This window comes from Belonocnema kinseyi, chromosome 5, assembly GCF_010883055.1.
Source record: "Belonocnema kinseyi isolate 2016_QV_RU_SX_M_011 chromosome 5, B_treatae_v1, whole genome shotgun sequence".
Taxonomy (NCBI): domain Eukaryota; kingdom Metazoa; phylum Arthropoda; class Insecta; order Hymenoptera; family Cynipidae; genus Belonocnema; species Belonocnema kinseyi.
The window spans coordinates 42,055,913-42,078,748 of record NC_046661.1 but is presented as its reverse complement, the minus strand read 5'-3'; the positions used below and the strand labels follow the sequence as shown (position 1 = coordinate 42,078,748).

Sequence of the window (22,836 nt, the reverse complement as noted above, 5' to 3'; positions counted from 1 at the left end):
TCTGAGGTCCGTGATTCAGAGAGCCGTAACCGCCGGGTACGGCGTTTTCTGAATTTCAGCATCCCAATCAACACCGTTAACTGCATTTTAGATCATTAATTAACATTTTTTAACCATTTTTGTTGAAAAAATGAATAGTTTATATGAAACTTAGTCAAGAACAGCAACAAAAAACTGCATAAAATGAATTAGAATCCACGATACACGCGAATAAAGATTCGAATAGTTTTCGTCGATTTTCTCGGCTTCGTTCATTTTGCCGTTAACGGTGTTTTCTCAAATCACGGCTGTATTGCACTATGTGGTACTATAGTATACATTAATATACTGCGCTGCATTAAGCTTTAGTCTAAAGTACTATACTGCAGTGCAATAGACTCTATGGTGTTGTACTGCACGATATTTCTACTAGACGTTAATGTCTCTACCGCAATGTTGTAGCTAGGGTGATCCAAATTTATACCTATTTTAATTTTATTTTTTGGTCATTTTTCACACCAATTTGTTAGTTTTTCGGAAAAAGTAATTCCTTTTTTCTCAGATCTTTTAACATTAATGCATGCTCACAGGCTTTTGAAATTAACATGGGGTTTTAATTAGAAATTTCTCAGTTAAAACAATATTACTTTGAAGTAAAGTAAAGTTATTTACTTATTAAGAAATGTTCAAGGAATAATTTCCACCCAATAACTTTGAATTGTGCCTTGAGAATGCCCCGAAAAAAGGGAAAATTAGCAGTTTTATGTAAAATTTATGCTAAATACGGTAATGTTTTCAACGTAAATCATGTTTGTTTGATAAGTGACAAGTTTTCAGGTATTTTTAAATTAAATTTCAATTATTTAAACAATTTGTCTTTCCAATAAATCTTGAAAAGTTACTATTTTTCAGGATAAATAAATGATATAGTTAATGAATGCCAAAATTACTATTTATTGCTCAACATATTTTTTAATTATTTAAACAATTTATATTCACTTAATTTTTTCCAGCAAATCGTTAAAATCGAATATTTAATATTTTGACAATTCTTTAGATAATTTCTATTTGTTTTGGAAAACTATTCCTTGTAAGTCGTAAATACTTCTTATTTTCTGTTAATTTAAAAATCCAAGGGGCACGGGTAATGTTGATCGATTTGAAGAAAGAAAAAATAATAAAAATCGAAAGACGATTTTTTGGACCACCTTTTTGATTTACATTAGTGTCGAATTTTATAATAGTTTTATATTACTGTATTGCAAGAAATGCATACTCAATTTGATACTGTTAGGTCACAGTTACGAGAAATCCCTTTCTCAAATGATAAATTTTTTTACAAACGAACACTTAACTCGTGTACAAAAATCGATCAAAAAACATGTTGAGGGAATGAGATAATAATATTCCGGGAATGCATTTATAATGAATTAACGGTTGGCTTGGCTCTGGAAATCTAATCCGTCAAGAATGTACACTCTGCATTCATATAATGTACTTTTACCTATATGTATGTATACCTCTTTCAATTAGACGAACCGTTGCCTATTACTCCTGGGAGTCGCTCTCTTATCCATTATCATTTAATTATTTAAAACCTATAGGGCATCATTGCATCTAATAATACACAGGTATCTTCACTAATCTCATATTTCAAATTTTCTCTGTAATGTACATCTATATACACTCAGAACACGATTTAGATGAATCAACTAAATTTTTGTTGCTTCTACTATAGAATAGGGTTATTTCCACGAACAAAAAAATATATTGTCAACGCCACTAAATTTTTTGATTGTGCTAACCAAAACTTTTGTTAGATGGAGTACTTCAGCCAGAACAATTAGTTCTCTTCGAATCTTTATTTATTCTCAATTCGTTATTTAATTTTTAAAAATTGAGATCGATTGCCAAAACAATAGTTTTTTGCAAACAGCACACTTCAATAAGAATTTTCATTACAATTAAAAAGGAATATTAAGCAGATATTTTAATATAATATTATTTTGAAACTTTCAAATAACATTTATTTTAAGAATATTTTTTCTACTGAATTTTATCATACTATCGCTTCTCATCAATTTTTTAAGAATAGTTGATTTTTAATAAATAATCGCTCATTTTTTCGAAGAAAAAAGATTCTATACAACTATACCATTTTCAATTTATAAAACAAGAGAATAATCTTTAAATAAAATCATTTGTATACAAACAATTTTCTTTATATAAAATTATTTCTATGATTTTAGCTACAAAAAAATGTACTTTCAAAATTGGAAACAGTAGAGTTGTAGAAAATATTTTCTTCGAAAAAACAAACCATCAATTATTAAAATTAAATTTTTTTAGATTGGTAAAAAACAATAATAAGATAAAATTAAATAGCAAAAAAGATTGTTAAAATAAATGTTTTGTCAGTTTAAAAATTTTTCATTGAAAGCAATTGTTTTTTATTTAAAATATTATCATCAGTAATATTATTTTGATTCCTATAATCATAAAAAAGTACTTTTTTCAGAGATATGATTTTTCGAAAAACTGCATTAAGCGTTCTAGGCAATACAAAAACTACTTGAAAGCACATTTTTTTTATATATTTAGTGCAAAGAAAATGTAAAATAAAACGGAAAAATTCGTCAGCTTGGACGTCTGAACTGTCAACTCAATTATTGTTCTATGATTTAAATTTTCCATCTACTGTTGTATGTTATAAAAGTGGTTTTGCTCTTGAAAAATATGGTGACGCTATATTCGATGCTCTTTACAATTAGTTGCGAACAAGTACAGTACCTCGTCGTGTATACTTTGCTGTTGCCTGAGAATGCTCCATTTTCTCCATTAATAATTACTCTCTTCACCACAATACAGATCCAGTGAGTGAACATCTATGTACAAGGGTAACCACAACAGAATTTCACTGTCTGTTACATAAAGAGCTTCATCATTATAATGCCATTGTAAATCTAGGTTTATTTTTCGCAGTGAATCCTTTCATTGCCATTAAAAATTGTATTTATTATTCTCTTTACTTCTCATACACTTTTAGTTCATGTATTTGAAGCTTACAAAGTTTCTTCTTCCAATGTTTTATTTTAAATAGAAAAGTCACACCGCATTTTTATGTAATCTTCATGACTATTTAATATTGCAAACTTCACATCTGGAAATGTGGCGATTTATGCAAATAAGGTTTCTATCTTGAGTACTTTAAAAACAACTATTCACAAATAAACGAATAAATTCGTGAATTCTGTTAATTTATGGTTTTGTCATCAACAATCTTGACCGTTATCGTTAATTATGGATTCTGAGTGATACACTGACTCACACGAAACAAAAATAAAACACTGCATCCCTTAACTGCCTCAATGTGGTGCATGCAACCTGTGAATGCAAAGGCTTAGAATGTGCATTATATTAAGGTATTTGTTACCAATCTCAGATTATAATTAAACTATATAAAAATGATCATCAATCTTCAACGAAAGTCATTTACCACATTTAAAAAATTACCGTATTCTTTAATAAATTATGAAAAACCGAAAAGGTAAGAATATTATTAAATTAAGGTGTACATCTCTATTTTCTATATAATAACCTACTTAAAAATCATATGAATTTTGTTAAATTCACTCAAACTGAGTAAAGATTAGTAGAATTTAGTGGCATTTATACCAATTTACTGGAATTTATTTAAATCACTTGAATGTGCTTGAATGGCTTGATTTTGTCTAAATTTGAAATTTAATTAGTATATTTAATTTCATTTGAATTAACTTGGAACGTTTGAACTCACTTGAGTTACTTATATTTCTCTTGATTAACTAAAATTCACTTAAACTTACTTGAATTCACTTTAATCACTTGAATTCACTTGATTAACTTCAGTATACTTAAATTCAACTAAATCACTTGAGTTCGATCGAATTTATATAATACATTTAAATCGCTTAATGCTCTTGAATCACTTGGGTATACTTTCGAAAATTCAAAAGGCCATCTTTAAACGTCAACCAAGAATATAGACTAGGCGCAGATTAATAAAAATTAAGTTATTAACATTTTTGACTTTTTTCCAAAATCTCGAAAAATATTTATCGGAGTGAAAATTTTGTGCTTAAGGGCATGTGACACCGCGAAATACCTATATGACCGTCCTTACTTTATCTTTTCAATGAATATTTTTTGAACCTAATAACTTTTTTTATAAATAAAATATCAAGCTGAAACTTTGGAAAATGTATTCGAGTACAGTAGAGTACGTTTAGGTACTTCATTTCGGTAGGAACTTCACTGAAAATTATTTCATCTTTTTTCTGAACCTTGACATTTTTCTAACGTAATTTTTTTACATATAATATCATACTCAAACTTTGAGAAATGCAAGAGTCGAAAGAAAACCAAGTTAAAGTACAAAGTTTAATAATAAAAAATGTAAAAAAAATTTCAACTAAATCTTATCCGGCACACAACAAAGGACACGGCTATCAATTCCATCGGCATCAGCCGGTGCCCTAGCAGCCACTAGTCGAGGCTCTAACAGCTGGCTCGTCCAGTTTAGTTGAGATCTTTTTTTTACATCTTTTATTATTAAACTTTGTACTTTAACGTACTTTTCTTTTGGCTCTTGGATTTCTCAAAGTTTGGGACCGATATTTTATGTATAAAAATAGTTCGAACGTTAAAAAAATGTCGAGGTTCAGAAAAAAGTTGAAATAATTTTCATTGAAGTTCCTACCTATATGAAGTACCTAAACGTACTTTACTTTACTCTAATTTATTTTTCAAAGTTTCAGCACGATATTTTATTTACAAACAAAGTTCTAAGGTTCAAAAAAATATTCAGTGAACTGATAAAGTGAGGTCGGTAATATAGGTATTTAGCTATGTCACATGCCCTTAAAATTCCTGGATCTCATCGCTGTACATATATTTTGTTTGTACACTTTTTCCCTAAAAGTAATATTTTTCAAGAAAAATCGCCAAAATGAGTATTCAAGTTTTCCTTTTAAAAATGTATTAAATATTGTAAAATATAAATTAATTATAAAGAGTGGGACCATGAAAGGTAGGAGATAGTTAGTCGCACAACTTCCCTGTTTTAAAATGCGCAGCACTAAAGTCCGGGACAATAGTCGAGGTCCCTCACTTCTTTTGCTTGCAACTCGCACAAAAAAATAATTCTGAAATGTCTTAAAAGTAGTTCTGAAAGCTTAAAGTCTGCCATAGTTATAGGAAAAAACGTGCCAAACACAGGGGTTTTCAGCCTTTTTTTCGAGTCTCCAGTTTGGCATGTTGACAGAAGGAGGGCGACGTTAGGAAAAATCTAAAAAAAATTCGCAGATATTCTTCGAACATTTCTGAATGCGAAGCGTTTTTCAAAATGCTGAAATGTACAGTAGTTTACTTTTTGCGGTTATTTATTTACAAAAACTTTATGTTGAAAACGAATGAAGGCAGGAAGTCGTTCAATGGCTCCAAATGTGCAGTTTTTTCATTCAAGTGCAGTGCAATAATTACATTAATGTTAAAATCATTCTTACACAAGAGACTTCATTTTGAATATCTGTGAATTTTTTTTACATTTTTCCTAAAGTTTCACTCCTTCTGGGAACAGCTCAAAGTGGACCCTTGAAAAAGGAGGCCGAAAACCCCTGTTTTTCGGCCTCAACATTTGGCTCCGAGTTTAGGACGCGTGGTCCGTTTAGGGCTTTTACGTGGGATGCGAAGGGAATTCCTTGGCCAAGTATCAAGTCAATAATCTTGGTTGATCTTTTCGCTATTCTACCAAATCACTTTAATTCACTTAAATGTTGTGGTATTCAGTTGTTTGAAACTACATAGAATTCAGTGTAATTTTTAACTTACTTTTATTTTAAATGAGGATGCACACCGAAATTTAAGTTCCAACTCATCACCTCTAAGTGGAAAGTTTAAGAACATCAATTTTTCATAATTTCTCAAGGAAAATTATATTTAAAATTAATTAAATATAAAATCAGAAATTTGACTAAAGTGAAACAACTGCTTTCAATGTCAAAATTCCTTCCAGAAAAAAAAGAAAATACATATTACAAACAATATCATTTAGACGGTAACAATGAACCGACTTCCTTCCAGCTATTTAATAAATTAACGAGTCTTACCAAGGACTGCCTTATTATCCATTTGTACCGCAGTGGATACGTTACGTTGGTCAGACCGCGAGTAGATGAAACTGATCTTGGTCAGACCGGCTGCGGGAACCATTTTTCAGTGGAAAATACTCATTCCGTCAGTCTGAGTTGAGAAAGTCGGCCTTTGTCTGCCAAGTAGTTAAAGTCAACCTCGAGTGCAACTCTTAGTAGATTAGCCGGTTATGGTCAGACTCCGTTTACTTTGCCCATCTTTTAGTCATTTTTTTTGTTTAAAAAGATTGAATGCTTGAGATTTAAGGAGTGACTCTGGATAATTATAATTTTAAATATTCAGGTACTTGCATACGACAGAGATGTCGGTGAAAATGGAAGGATTCAATACAGCATTAAAAGTGGAAGGGGCAAGGGGAAATTCAAAATTGACCCATCCACGGGGATGGTTTACTCTCAACGCGGATTTGAAGCTGGTCAAGAATACGAAATGCTCGTAAGTTATTTTTCACCTGAACTTTTTTAACATGGTTAGATATTTGAACAAAAAGTATTTAAATTCTAAAATTCAAAACAAATATATTTTCGAACTAGATACGAGCGGCAGATTTCGGGGAACCTCAGAGAAGTCACCAAACTCGAGTTTCGGTTCAAGTTGTCGAATCACCGGCGGAATCAGAAAATCCACCAGTATTCAAAACGAACAATCAAAGCGTTAAAATTACTGAAAGCGATAAAGTGGGATTTCTGGTCGCCCTAGTTCAAGCGACAGATAAAGACGGAGACACTCTGTGGTATGACATTATCGGTGAGTCATATTTTTTACGGATATTTTTTTTAATCATTAGAAATTGATTAAACAATTTTTTAATGCAATTGCTTCTTGCAGATGGAGATAGGCGAGACGAGTTTTTTATCGGGAGAGACAACGGAAATGTTCTTCTGGCAAAACAGCTTGACTGGGAGGCGCAAAACTTCTACAATTTGACAATTAGTGTGACTGATGGAGTTCACCAGGCTTTTACACAACTCTTAGTGACAGTTATTGATATTAATGATCACAGGCCCGAGTTTAGTGAGGCAATCTATCGCGTGGAGATGTCCGAGAATGTTGAAAAGGGGGAGACTGTTTTGCAACTTCATGCGACAGACAAAGATGAAGATAAGAAGGTTTTTTATAGTTTACATGCTGCCCAGAATCAAGCATCGTTGGAAATCTTTCATGTTGACTCAGTTACAGAAACTGTAACTCTGAATCAAGCCTTGGATCGTGAAACTATTGAAGAACACATATTGACTGTGATGGTAAAAGATCAAGGCACTCCTGCAAAGAGAAATTACGCAAGAGTCATCGTCACTGTGCACGATCATAATGATCATGCACCGGAATTCACAAGCGAAATCATCCAGGGTAAGATCTTCGAGACTTCAGCTGTGGGCAGTGCTGTAGTACAGGTAATTTTTATTCTATTAAAATTTTCTTATCATTATATGCAGCAGGATGCTCGCAAATTTCATAGGCGTATTCTGAATTCCATTTGTATCGAAGATTCACAAAAACTCTGAAGAGTATCCTTTCTTTGAGAGATATACAACCTAGTGCATCTGCAAGAAAAGTTTCAGTAAACCAATATAATAACACTTTGATTCTATTTTAGGTATACGCAATTGACAAGGATCGTGGTGAAAATGCTCGAATTACCTACTCAATTACTTCAGGAAATGTCGGGAATGTTTTTAGCATCGACACGGACTTGGGCATCATCCGAGTGGCTCGCGAACTGGATTCAAGTGCTTCCTCGGAATATATTCTTCTTATAAAAGCGATGGATCACGGGACACCTGCCCTCTCGAATACTGTCCCGGTTCATGTTATGGTTACTATGGCCGACAATGCTCCGCCGAGGTTCCTCCAAAAGGAACTCGCGGCTGAGATCTACGAAAACCAGCAGATCGGCACTTACGTGAAACACGTTGAAGCAAGAAGTACCTCATCTTTAATGTTTGAAATTACACGTGGAAATCGTGACAACACCTTTTTTGTAAGCCCAAGCATGGGAGTCATCACAACTAAGAGCGGGCTTGATTACGAGAAAACCAAATTCTATAACCTGACCCTGATGGCGACAAACATGGCTGGGGCGACAGCTTCCTGTAATGTCATCGTCCACGTCCTCGATAAAAACGACAACCCGCCTCACTTCCTTCAAGCGGTTTACAACGGGGAAATCAGCGAGGGCGCCACTATTGGTTCCCTAGCCTTAACGAACACCAGCTCGCCATTGGTCATCAAGGCTGAGGACGCAGACTCGGAACTAAACGCACTTCTAAACTACGACATTGTCGAGGATATGCCAAGGAAATTCTTCCACATCGACTCTAGTACTGGAGCGATCAGAACAGTGATGGTTTTGGATCACGAAACGATTCCGGAATTCTCGTTTCATGTCAAGGTCTCAGATCTGGGAAAACCAAAACTTTCCTCGGAGACGACTGCGAAAGTTGTCATCACGGTGACGGATGTCAACGATTGTCCTCCAAAGTTCCGAAGGAACGAGTACAATACGACTGTGCTGTTGCCGACTTACCAAAATGTAGCGGTCATTGAGGTCAGGGCGGTCGATCCTGACAGCACGGAAGGAGCACCTCTTAGGTGAGTTTTCTTTGTTTTATTACCTGAATAGAAGAAAAAAAGACTCAACTCGTCGCGAAACATATAACCGTGTTTATTTTTAGATGCTTATTTAGGGTACTCACAAACATACAGAAGGAAGTTTTTCCTTCCACCTGGTGCAATACCAAAAATGCACCAGGGCCATAGCGAATCTTATAGACTTGTCTATTTTAAACATTTGACTCTAAATGGCAAAAAATGTCTCCTCCTAAATTACCCTCATAAATACTCATTTTCCTTTCAGATACGACATTATCGACGGAAATCAGGCTCACACTTTCGAGATTGATTCTAAATCAGGAATAATAACTGTTCAAGAGCCAGAGCACTTAAAAAAACGTTATCTCCTGCATGTTCGAGTATCCGATGGAAAATACTCGAGCGTAGCTCAAGTGAACGTCAATGTGGAAAAGTCGGAAAATTCAGGTTTAATTTTTCAGAAGGAGGTTTATGAAGGAACCGTAATGGAAAACTCAACAAAAATAACAACCGTAGCTGTGGTCAATGTTCTGGGCAGTGACCTCTATGAGCACGTGGTTTTTAGTATTCTCAACCCCACGAACATGTTTGTAATCGGACCAACTTCAGGAGCGATTAGGACAACTGGAAAGAGATTTGATAGGGAAGTTTGTGACAATTATGAGCTGATCGTTGAAGCCAAGAGCCAAATAGATAAAAAAAAACCGAGAGTAGCGCACGTTATCGTTAACGTTACGATCCTGGATATCAATGACAATTGCCCGATGTTTGTCAACTTGCCTTACTACGCGGTCGTCTCTGTTGATGCGCAGAAAGGGGATGTCATTACAAAGGTAAGGAAGCCTTAAAATATGTTTCTTCTACCTGGGCTAAAGATAAAAGGTATTAAAGATCGTCGGGATCATTATAGTTCATTCTGTAATAATTCTGAAAATCCTTATGAATTAAAAGCTCTTGAAGGAAATTAGTTGTTCCAACTGTTGCAAGATAAGAAGTCCATCAGGATCCTCGCAAACCTTACATGCTTTTTTATTATCCAGGACTACAAATTACTTAGAATTCCCTTAAGCATCCTGGTTCTCCTACCTGGTAGAAAATAGACATTACAACAGTATGGTCGCGAAGCTTGCAAACTTCTTTGTTATGACCATGGGATTGCAAATAATTCCCTAGACAGTGTTAGACTTCCACCTGGTGCAAAATAAAAAGTTTTGCGAAAGTCTTGCCAATCCAAAAAGCTTGTTTATAATCACCCTAGAGTAAAACAGTACCCTAAATTCCCTGAAGAAACTAGAAGGGTGGCAAAGCAAAATGAATCAACCCACATTTTGTCAAAAAGTAGATTATTAGGTAGAAAGTTCTAAAGAATTTAAGTACACATCCGCATCAAAGGATTTTTCTATAACTTATATTTTCAACTATGCCAAAAAAAGACCCCCAACCTCAGAAAAAAATTAATTAATTGTACCGGGACCAAAATCAGGTCTTTTCAGTAGTTTTTTAGTCGCTGAATCAAATTAAAAAGTCAAGCCTAGTATTTGAAGATAATTATATTTAAAAAATGTTCCTTTGCCTATTTTGAGTCGTAACAGCTTGAGATAGGCGACGGAAACATTGTTTTCAATACAACCACCTTAAAATGTGTACAAGATTCCACCTTTAATTCGACCCTTAGTAAAAGTCTCCTAAACGTCAAGGTCGCACCCTACCTTGTTTCCAAAAATGGCCAATCCTCTAGGGAGAGTAAAAACACGTTTCTCCTTTAATAATCGCTGCTGTACGGGAACTTCGATATTTTCATGGGACGCGAAAAGTTTTAGCAGTGTTATTTTTTATTAATGCTTTAGCCTATGACATTTTTGAAGTATTATATGTGTTTTAAAGTAAATATTCTTCTTCCCTAATCTTAATAACTAAACTCCACAATAGTTTATAATGTTCGTGAGATGAATGTTGTTTTCATTCTGATTTAAATTCTCTGTGCAAGTAAAACTGTGATTTGAATATGGCGCCAACTCAAGTCAATCAAAATTCATAGTAGGCCAACTAGTTCCGGTATAGCGACACCAATCAGAATTAGAGTAGCCCGTATCTTGAATCTCCTTTCAGGATCTCTAACCGAGCCCAACCGAACCGTAGAAGCAGAAAGTTTTCCCCCTAGTTATACACGATACTTATTTTAACACCCCCAATGATTTAGGTACTTTTTACACCTGTAGATCTGTTCCGGAATCTAGTTTTTGGAAGCTGGAAACTGTAGTGCAAAGAGGGAAAAAACTGATTTGCCAATAGAGGTGTCATTTAACATTGATTGACATTTAACCTTGTAATATTAGCATTTAACCAGGGATCGTTCTTACTTTGTCGTCTCCAGTCAATTGCAACCAACAATATAAATTGATTTCAATACTGAGAGCATTAAAACTAGCCCTAACCATTTTATAACTGAACTTGATGATTAAATAAACAATTGAGTAAGACTAATTCTTACAATAAAAATGCACACTGTTCAAATCATTATTAGAAAAACAAAAGTGACGGATTGTAAATTCACCCAAGGGAAAGATGATCGCGTATTTTAGCAATGAGAGAAATTCATTTTTAGAAAATTCCTCTCATATAAAAATAAACTAATAGGATTCTCCTCCAATATAAAACAAAGAACCAAAACTTCCTTCACACAACGAGGTAAATGCAAATATGCATAATGAGGTCTCCACAAGTATATAGAGTGCAATATCGTTACAATCATGCATAAAACAATCTTTTTAGTCAGAAAATAAGTTCCCATAAACTTACGTCTAACTATAGGAATTCTAATGAACTTGGATAGTTTAGTAAACGGAAGTTTTAATTGACACAGAATAATCCGTTGAGAGTGGCGTCCTTTGAATGATGCTTATTCCATTAAAAATTCTGTCTTCAATGAAAGGTGGATTTCTGTTTGCAGTGTAATTTTATACCAGAAACAGTAAGATTCGCAAAAATTTTCGAATTTTTAATCAGTGGAGATAATTTTCTCTATTGTTAATATAATCAAAGATACATTGAGAAATAGGATGGCAATAAAAATAGCCGAAACAATTGGCGGAAAAGAATACGCTGGGGCCTGAATGTAAGCACGGTTTCGGGTACCGCGCACTACCCCTTTGTCTCTACGCTGCTGGTGTTTCACGCGCGGGTTAGCAGTTAGTGAGCACCGCCTCCCATGTTCTGCACATCGCCACATTCCGAGGCCACACGAGGCCAGCATTTCTAGAAATAGAGTAACATGAGACTGCTTATCTCCAGATACCAGTGTAATGCAATAATTTATTTGACCAAAGCTATGTTAAAAAAAAATCAGGTCAAAGCACACAGCCAAATTATTAAATATAATTATCTCTTGCTGAACAAATCAATTTTATTTTTAAAAATCATTAATAATTGTTTTCGCCTAATTAATAATTAGATTATACTATTTAACAAGATGTTTATAATTTAGTGGGAAATTTTATTTTTTAGTGGGAATTAGGACTAGGTCTGGAGGGAAAGAGCTTTAGCCATCCGACAACAGTGTCTGTCGTCAACATGATGTACACTGGTTGACTTTTTAATCAAACTTACTGTGCCTTCATGCAGCAACTGGTAATCTAGAAATCAAAATCTAACTTTTCAATTAAATTGAAAATTATATTTTATAGAATGTTTTTTGCATCTCCTGAAAATCGGTTAAATGTGGACTGATTCGTCTTGCTGTACCACCCACTAGTTGCACCTTTCTGGTGGAAAGTAAAAATTACAACAGTATCACCGCTAGCTTCACACACTTCTTTATTTTCATCATCGGGCTGTAAATTTCTCCAAAAATTCTCGAAGGAAGTTGAATCTTCCACCTGGTGCAAAGTAAAAAATACACCAAGGTCATGGCGAATGCATAAGTGTTCTTTATTGTCACCCCGCGATTAGAAATTACTCACAATTCCCTAAAAAATATCGGTTCTTCCACTTCTTTCTACAAAATAGTTTTCACAGGTTCATGCTGTTGACATGGATAGTGGTGAAAATGGGGAAGTTCGCTACGAATTGAAGAAGGGTCACGGCGAATTGTTCAAAGTTTGCCGCAAGACTGGGGAAATTTCATTGAAACAAAATTTGGAAGGACACAATCGGGAGTATCAGCTCATGATTGCTGCTTATGATGGTGGTGAGTAAATATTATTTATATTTTTCTTCTTCGAGTAATTTATTGTCATTTTTGCTAAAGTTTGTTTGGATTAAATCAATTATTTATTTCAGGTTTAACGCCTTGCTCAATCGAAATACCTGTAAACGTTAAAGTTATCGATCGCGCGATGCCAGTCTTCGATAAACAATTTTACACCGACAGTGTTCTTGAAAATATCGAATTGCATTCGCCATTAGCACTTTCAATTCAAGCCGAATCGCCGTTAAATCGGAAGTTGATTTATAGCATCACAAAAGGCAACGATTTCGAAGAATTCGCACTAGATTTCAACACCGGTGAGCATAATTGCTTATTAGATATTTGTTTAATAACTAATTTGCAGCCCTTTACTCTAAAAATTACGTTTAACTAATTATTTTAGCACGAACAAAGGTTTTAAATAAATTACCGAAGCTTTATTAAATTATTTAAACTTGTAATTACGATGGTGGTGAGGAATTGCTACTCTATAAAATTCTAATTCGAATCAATTTCGTTCCGAATCCATTTTAGTTTGCTTAACTACGAATTTCATTACAAATTAATTAATGCCTATACTTGGATAAGAAAATAAAATGTTTAATACAGTTTTTTTCTTTTAAATGGTGTAACCATGTGGCTCGAAAATTTCGCAATCATTGTTGTTCTCATTAGTTGAAGTTCTTTTATATCCTTACAAATTAAAAATGTTAAACATTTGATCTGTTAGTGTTTTTCGCTGAGAATTGGTGTTTTTTAAAGAGAATCTTATTATATACTCATAAGTTTTCCCAAAATCATCATCATCAAGACCCTCAATTTTCAACAATTTTAGGATATGTTAGCGATTTTTCAACAATTATTTACATTTTTTTAATGCTTTTACCGCAATTTGAAAAAAATTAAAGAAATGAACAAAAAGTGTAAATTTTCATCAATTATCAAAAATATGCTTTTCGCTTATTTTTTTGGTTTAAAAATTGATATATTTTGGTAGAAATTTGATATTTTTTGGTTAAAAATACAACTGTTGTCTTTTTCGTTGAATTCTACTATTTTATATTTAAAATTAAAATGTGTTTTGTTTAAAATATCAACTACTATGTTGAAAATTAATTTTTTTGGTTGAAAATTCAACTGTTTTCTTTCAAATTCATCTTTATCGGTTCAAAATTCAATGAAATATTGTGTTAAAAATGTGTGTTCTTTTGTTAAATTGAACCTCAGCGGATCAAAAGGAGATAAGCGCGAATTCAGCCTGAGGAGTATTGTCCTAAAAATCAATATTAAAAACTGTTCGAATTCTAATTGTAAGGACTGATAGTTGTAGAAAATTGTAAGGCGCATCTTTTTTTTATTTTAGTAAACATTTTTAGGTTTTGCAGCTTTTAAAATAATTGATAAAAACTAGATTTTTCGATAGAGAAAAATTGCAAACTTGTTTCACTTCAACTCTCGCTAATTCAGTCAGTTTTGAGAATTTGTCAATTTTTTCAATACTGAATTACACTTTTGAGTCTTCTGAAACGGTTTAAGGAAGAAAAACGTAAATATGTTAATACAACAAAGTTTGTTAATTTTTTTTGTTTAGGTTTTTAAAAAAAACCATGAATTTCAACCTTCAAGCGCTTCGTTTATCAAGCGAATTTTAGGTAACGAGAAGTTTTTGGTGTGAAAGTTGTTGAATAAGGTCTAAAGGAGTTCTCTGTTTTAGCTCAATCTAATTAATGGTTAAAAAATTATGAATGTTTTAAATTGCAAGCCGCTATCTTGAAACTGCCCTCTGCGTGTGCCTCCTCGTCGATGAACGTGATGTTGGGGACGACATTTAAGTTCAAGTCACATAGGGCAGCGTCAATATTACCGGTTGGAATTTAAAACATTCATGATTTTTGTTTAATTCATATGATTGAGATTAAACTTTCCAGAAAACTTTTCTAACCTTTAGTCAACAACTTTATCACTGGAATTTTTCTGCTGCTTAAAATTCCCTCGATCAACGAAGCGCTTGAAGGTTGAAATGTTTGATTTTCGCAAAGTCTTGAAGAAAAATCAACAACTTTTTTGTTTACTAAAATATTTAACTTTTTCTTCCTTAACTAGTTTCCGCAGACTCGAAATTTTAATTTAGTATTGATAAAGTGGATAAATTTCTAAAATGGACTAAGCGTGAGTTGAAAGAAAAAGATTAACCATTTTTTGTTTTCGAACAATCTAGTTTTTATCAATTACTACAAAAACTCCAAAACCTACAAATATTTGCTAAAGGAAAAAAGATACGCCTTGAAATTTTCTACAAGTATCAGCCCTTAAAATTAAGATTCGAACCGGTTTAAAAATTGAATTTAAGGAAAATACATCTCATACTGAATCCACGCGTATCCCCTTGTCTTTCGATCCGGAGAGGTCCAATTCAGCTGTTTTTGGTCAAAAATTACAATCTTTTTTGGTTGAAAATTCTAGCACTTGGTTATAAGTTAAACTTTGTTTAATATTGTAGATCCATGATTTAAACTGTATTAAGAACATGCTTGAAATTTTAACTCTTCTGTTCAATTTTTTTTACTACTTGGATGAAAATAAATTTTTTTAATTGAAGATTTAACATTTCAGTTGAAAATTCAAGTAGTTTGAAGAAAATTCGTCTTTTTGGTAGAAAATTAATGTTCTTGATGGAAAGTTAATCTTTTTGGTTGAAAATTCAACTGTTTGATTAATAATGTATCTTTTTTGTTCGAAAATTAACTACTTGCTTAAAAGCTGACCTAATTTTTTTTAATTGATGGAGGTGCACCGCTTTGGTTGGAAATTTAACTATTTTGTTTTAAAAAAATTTATTTTTTAGTAAAAATTTAGCCGTGTAACTGAAAGTTTAACTTTCATTTCTGTTAAAAATTTATCTTTATTATTGACATTGAGGAAAATAATCTCAAATATTAAATATAAGTTGAAAATTAAATTATTTGGTTGAACTGTTTGGTTGATAACTAATCTTTTTTGTTGAGGATTCAACTATTCTGTTTAAATTTCGACATTTTTTAGTTGAATTAAACTGTTCTTATTTTTAAATACAAAAAATTTAGCGAAAGTATCAATTATTACCACTTTTTTTGGAGAATTCACCTTTTTGGCTCAAAATTCAACTACTTGTTTGAAACTTGAACTACATATTTTGATACAAATTAATTTGTTTGGTTGAAAATTCATTATATCAAATATCAATTTTTTTAACCATCGAAAATACTGTCCTTGAGTTTCTTTTCTATTATTTTAGATAATAGATTCTATGAATGATAAACTTTTTATAAATTAATATTAATTTGATATTTTTGTTTAAAAATTGCATGAGGCGAAAAAAAAACAATAATTGCGTGCGTAGCGCGCGGATTGATTTTGTATTTAAAGTAAAAACGTAGTATTTTTCAGAAAACTTTAATCTATGGGACTTGGACTTTAATTGCCTTAAAGATTGCAAAAGTTGGCATGTAGATTTATTGGTGACAGATTTAACTTTAATTCACCACGCGGTAATTTAAAGAAATTTATCTAACTGCGCTACGAATGATAAACTAATAGGAAATCCCACGATGGTCATTTATGGAGGTTGAAAAAGATTTTCCCGAGACTTGGACAGACATTGATATATATAATATGTGTTCGCTGTAAATGTGTAAATGCATTAATAATGTCCGTACATTTTCTGTAGTAGCTGCTCGTTTGGTTAAATATTTTGTTATGCTACCCTACCCGTAAGTTCAGGTCGTGCATAAAAGGCTGAAATTGTAGATGTAAAAAAAATCCTTTCATTAACCATAATCCGGAGAAAAAGCAGATATAATTAATATCGATATTTTCATGGGAAATTAAAAGAAAATACGTTTAAAATGTTTTAAAAACTCGTTAGAAATCGTACAAAAGTTATAGAATTATAGAAAATGAAGTTAAAATGAGTAAAAATAGAAGACATAAAATTTCTTAATTACTCTAAAGCAATTATACAAGTTCACGATAAAGCCGATTATTTTTTTAATTTAATGAAAACAATTATTACTTTATTTTTGGTAATTATAGTCCATTTTCATTCCCATGAGAATTTTTACAAAATCTGTTGTTTTTTCCACTGGAAAAAAATTAAGTCACCCCTTTCCTTTTAAAAACGCTTGTAATAATGGAGAGCAGAAATTAAAATTGTATTTGTATCTACCTGTTTCGCAGCCCCCGACAGTAACAATGGCCCTTGTGAGTATAAAACAAACCAGTTCTATCGGCCTGCTGTGTTGCTGTTTATACTCTTACATTGTCCGGTGTGCGCATGTTTAGAAAGATAACTCTTAAATAAAAATAATTTCTTAAATTAAAATTGAATTTATCTAGTCATAATAGTGGGTTCAACTTTGTTTCAAGAATTTAAATTAAATTTAAAAAATCGTTTACAAAAAATGAGGATAACACATCGGCAATGTAAAGTGCTTTCTGTGTAAATATCGCTTTGCAGTATAAATGCAGTATTTTTATACGCGAGACAGTTATGCGTCACCAGTTATACGTAGCATGCTACGCACGGTTGTATTCCATTCCTTTTTATTTTTCCCAAATGATAATCCTTCACCTGGTAAAAAATAGTTTTCAAATTAAGTTTTGACGTCGTAACTATTTTTCATCAGATGTATTTTTCTTTTTATGTTTTTATTATTTTGTCCTTATTCGTTTCTAAGACTAAGATACCATCTCCCTGAGAAATTAACAATGCATGACGTAAAACCCTTTTAACCTCTGCATAATTTAGATGCAAATTGAGCACTCCTACTACCAACGCAAATTTCATTCACACGTCTCTTGCAGGTGAAACGATATAAAATCATTTTCAGGAGAATTTACTTCAGAAAGTACGATAATATATTCCTGCGTACATTGTGCAATTAAATACAGCTACCCCCAAAGTAGACACCTCCTGCCAAAAATGATTTAATGAAACATCGATTGATTTAAATTGAAAATAAGACTAATCATTGTGACCACTAAAATATAAGAAACAATTTTGGATCATTTTTTATCGTTTCACCTGATCATTCTAATTTTTGTAATTGAAGTTTTTGAGTCGAAACAGTTTTATAAATTGTTTCAATTTTTCTCTGATTTTCTTACTTTTATTTTAATTATTATTTAATTTTAATCAAATTATACAATGTAAAAGCAGTAGTTTTCAAAATAAAATAAAAATGTAATTCGAAAGCCTAAAAAATAAGATAATTTCCAAATGAGAATCACTTACAGTTTCTTTTGTATTATTATGTTGAACTTTCTGTGTCGATTGGCAATTTCAGATTCAAAGGTTTCGAAACTAAAGAATTTTTTTAATGAAATATCAAAACTCTAAGCTTAAAAAAATCAACATTTGAATTGTGATAATTGAAAAAATGATAAATTCAGTGAATATCGAGCTACGAATTTATACCCTCAAGATTGATTTATTTTCAAAAATGTTCGAAACAAAATAATTTTAACCGATTTCAAATCAGAAACATATAGAAATAAACAATTTAAAGTATATAGAGTCTTAAAAATTAAGTAATTCCAAGCTTCGTTTAAGAGTAGATAATTTTTATATTATAATTGTAAAGTTAAAACCTCTTTTTTATACAGAAACTTACACATTTCAAAATTGAAAAATTTCGATTTCAACTGTAAGACTAAAATTTTCTAAATTAAACAACTGACATTGTGACATTAAAAACTAAAAATTGAACACTTTGAAATTGTATCCACAAACAATAAAACTTATTTTTTAACTATTGAGTCTTTCAATATGAAACAATAAATTTGAAACTATTTGCATTTTAAACTATAAAATTTAACATTTTTAAGCGATTAAATTTAATATTGTTTAATTTTAAACACTTTATTCAGAATTTTTTATTATTAAATGAAAAGTTCAAATGTTCATTTATAAATGTTTAAACTTGAAATTATCGCATTATGTAGATTTTAATTATTTAATTTTAAACATGAAAAATGATGATACCTAATAGAATTTGAATATGTTAAAAATTGAACAATTTCAAGCTCAAAACATCAAATTTTAAAAAATTGGATTGTTTAAAATTAGGCAATTTAGAATTCACATAATACAAACTTTTAAAAAATGATTTCTCTCATTCAGAATTGCATAATTTTATTAAACTTCACGTTTTATTTAAGGTGAATGAATAGATTTTTCGAAAAAAATTACTTAAGAAAAAAAGTCACTCTCATTTTCCTATTTTTCCGCTTTTCAAGTCGGGAATTCAGTCTTTTAATCATTTTTGTCCTTTCATTTCATTTATATTATTTTACCTGCAATTCATAAGCCTTCCTCTTGATTCCCAAGACAAGACAAAAACCGATTCTGAACGGTGCCTTATCTTTATTTTGAGACACTTTCTTTGAATTAAAGAAAGACAGTTTTGATGATTGAGTGGCTCAGATGCCGGCTTCTCACAATTTTTTTAGTCTAAATACATCAGATACATTCGACTGTCGCATTCTTCACCCGACAACCATCGTTAGCTTGCTTTCATTTCACAAAGCTTTGTTCCATGTGCACGTTGTGTCTGTATCTCAAAGGAGAGGAAAATACAATTGAACTTGAATTTACGTTTATTATTGGCATTTGAATTTTTGTGTTTAAAAACAGCAATTATTATTTCATTTAAATTATACGATTAGATACAGATACAAAAGTTGTCAAAAAAAAGAAAAAGAAAATATAAATTGATATTATCACAGTATGTATGTATTATAGATACACCATTTTTTACGCACTTGCTACCTTCATTAGAACTTTCTAGTATCGACGAACCTGTGGCTTAGAGAGCAGATTAGATTTTTGAATGAATAAAACAAATACATTTTAAAAATAGAAAAATAGTTTCGTCGATATCTGGCTACATAGTGCTTTGGGTCTACAACCTTCTCTTCACCGAATTAGGTGTAATCTATGTGGTGGATGAGCTGGATTATGAGCAGAAAAAACAATACGAGTTGACCGTACGAGCAACAGACAGCGTTTCTGGCGTCTACGCCGAGGTGCTTGTCAGCATCCTGGTACTAGATGTTAATGACTGCCCTCCAGAATTTAGTCAGGATTCCTACAACATTTCTGTCTCAGAAGCCGCTCCCTTTGGAACATCAGTTCTAAAAGTCGCTACTCGAGATAATGATACAGGTAAGAAACGCAAAAATGCAGGTTTTTTACTTTTGAGATGATCACAAACTTAATTACCTAGTATATTGGTAAATTAATCTATCCCCGAATTGAGTATTTAGAATTAATTTTCATATCCTTGTTGAAGTCTATTTACATATGAATCAGTTTTTTAAAAACACATTCTTCAGAAATTTATAAATCCTCTGGATTCTATACTACCAAGAATGATTTCACATTTAGTTATTTAGTTATTTTCTTATGGAAATTACCTTTCTCCAGGCATAAATCAGAAAGTGCGCTATGCGATTCAGAACGACACAAGCAACAGCAAAGAGCTCTTCCATATCGACCCTGATGAAGGAGTCATCTTCCTAAAGCGATCCCTCGACCATGAGTCTCACGACTCTCACCACTTTACCGTCATCGCGATGGATCGTGGCGTCCCCAGTCTCTCCAGCACAGCACACGTCTGGGTCTCTGTCATCGACATGAATGACAACCCCCCGAAATTCGAACAACCTTCCTACTCATGTGTCCTCTCCGAGCATGCAGAACGTGGACAATTTGTAACTGTTGTCATCGCGAGCGACCCGGACTTTGTCGATGACAAACTTATCTACACCATCGTCGGTGGCAACGATCAACAGACCTACAATATCAACCAAAACACTGGCATCATCACCCTCATCAACATGCAGAATTTTGGAGAGCAAAAGTTGACTCTTCTCAACGTTTCCGTCACCGATGGCGTTTACACCAGCTTTGCCCGGGTGAAAGTTGAAATTCTTCCGGCCAATCGACATAATCCTAAATTCTCTAACCCCGTTATAGAAGTCATTGTAATGGAAAATCAACTTCCGGGAAGACTTGTGACGAACGCTATAGCCACCGACGAAGATTTCGGGGACTACGGAGAAATCACCTACTCCATCCCCTCGGAACAGTTGCGCGAGATTTTCGAAATTAACAAACAATCAGGGGAAATCATCACCAAGAAAAAACTCGATCGAGAATACCGAAAGCTTTATGAAATCCCCGTGATGGCGACCGACGGCGGTGGAAAATCAGGATTTGTGATGGTGAGGGTGAAAGTTGGAGACGAAAATGACAACCCTCCGGTGTTTCTCCTTGGGGAGTACAAAGCCACCATCCTCGGGAACCTGAGTTTGAATACTGTCTTCCTGAATGTGAAAGCAACTGATGCTGATGAAGGGGATGCGGCCAAGATCGAGTATTCAATCTACGAACCCCCCGATTCGGAAGCCAAAGGGCTTTTTGGCATCAACCCGGAGTCCGGGACGTTGTTCCTGATCAAGAATGCATCTGCCTGGGAAAACCAGCTCTTCCAGGTCTTTATTCGAGCAGAGGATAAGGGTCTCAAGTCTCACCATGCGGACGTGCCTTTGAATATCTATATCATGGGTCCTCAGGATGTCCCTCCACTGTTTGAAAGGATGAACGAGAAGTTCTTCTATTCGGAAGCCTCAGTGGTTGGCACGGTGATCACGAAGTTAAAGACGGTAACAAATAGTAGCAGTGTAAAATATCGAATTCTTCCTGGAGCTGAAGAATCATCGCTCTTTGCAATCGATCAGAATGGGCAGATCACTCTTGTGCAAGCTTTGGATCGAGAGATAAGGGATCATTATCTGATTGGAGTTTTGGCGGAGACGGACTCAAGCCCGCCACTAACGGCTCTGGCAGAGATTTCACTCCAGGTCTTGGATGAGAATGATCATGCACCGAAATTCGAGAGCAATCCCTATTTTTTGAACCTGGCGGAAAATATTGATGAGGGAATGGCGATCTTGAAGGTCGTTGCGCATGACAAGGATCTTGGAAGCAATGGAGAAGTAAGGTATTCGTTTGGAGCGGATATTGGAGATTTGGCGAATGTTTTTACGGTGGATGCCTACACGGGATGGATATCGACTCTGGTGCAGCTAGATAAGGAGAAGCAGCCAGACTACAAGTTTCAGGTATGTAGACTTACTTTCTTTTTCAAGGGCATGTGACACAGCTAAATACCTATATTACCGACGACAGTTTTTCAGTTCACTGAATATTTTTTTGAAACCTAAGAACTTTTTTTGTAAATAAAATATCGAGCTGAAACTTTGGGAAATGTATTAGAGTACAATAAAGTACGTTTAGGTACTGCATTTGGTAGGAACTTCACTGAAAATTAATTCATCTTTTTTCTGGACCTCAACATTTTTGGAACGTTCGAACTTTTTTTATACATAAAATACCGGTCTCAAACTTTGAGAAATGCAAGAGCCGAAAGAAAACTACGTTTAAGTACAAAGCTTAATAATAAAAGATGTAAAAAAATATATTTCAACAATCAATTCCAATGGCATCAGCCGGTAACGTTGTACACGAAAATACGAAACCTGGCGGCCACTAGACGAGGCTCTAGAAGGTTCGTATTTTCGTGTACAACGTTACCGGCTGATGCCGTTGGAATTGATTGTTGAAATATTTTTTTTACATATTTTATTATTAAGCTTTGTATTTTAACGCAGTTTTCTTTCGGCTCTTGCATTTCCCAAAGTTTCAGCTCGATATTTTATTTACAAAAAAAGTTCTTAGGTTCAAAAAAAACATTCAGTGAACTGAAAAACTGTGGTTGGTAATATAGGTATTTAGCTGTGTCACATGCCCTTAAGTCCGCTTAGTTCCGTTCTTTACTAAAAATGAA

At 33.2% G+C, this 22,836-nt stretch overlaps 1 protein-coding gene across 1 annotated transcript in view; it reads left to right on the top strand.

Moving 5' to 3' along the window:
* The window catches only part of LOC117173134 (fat-like cadherin-related tumor suppressor homolog), a 982,814-nt gene that overhangs the window by 936,158 nt on the left and 23,820 nt on the right, over positions 1 to 22,836 (top strand). Inside the window, exons 10-19 of the mRNA XM_033361532.1 lie at positions 6,451 to 6,603; positions 6,702 to 6,915; positions 6,997 to 7,562; positions 7,766 to 8,760; positions 9,026 to 9,593; positions 12,775 to 12,946; positions 13,039 to 13,263; positions 17,162 to 17,185; positions 19,914 to 20,150; positions 20,412 to 22,111. Coding sequence (XP_033217423.1) covers positions 6,451 to 6,603; positions 6,702 to 6,915; positions 6,997 to 7,562; positions 7,766 to 8,760; positions 9,026 to 9,593; positions 12,775 to 12,946; positions 13,039 to 13,263; positions 17,162 to 17,185; positions 19,914 to 20,150; positions 20,412 to 22,111 — 4,854 coding nt within the window. The remainder of the gene's footprint in view (positions 1 to 6,450; positions 6,604 to 6,701; positions 6,916 to 6,996; positions 7,563 to 7,765; positions 8,761 to 9,025; positions 9,594 to 12,774; positions 12,947 to 13,038; positions 13,264 to 17,161; positions 17,186 to 19,913; positions 20,151 to 20,411; positions 22,112 to 22,836) is intronic.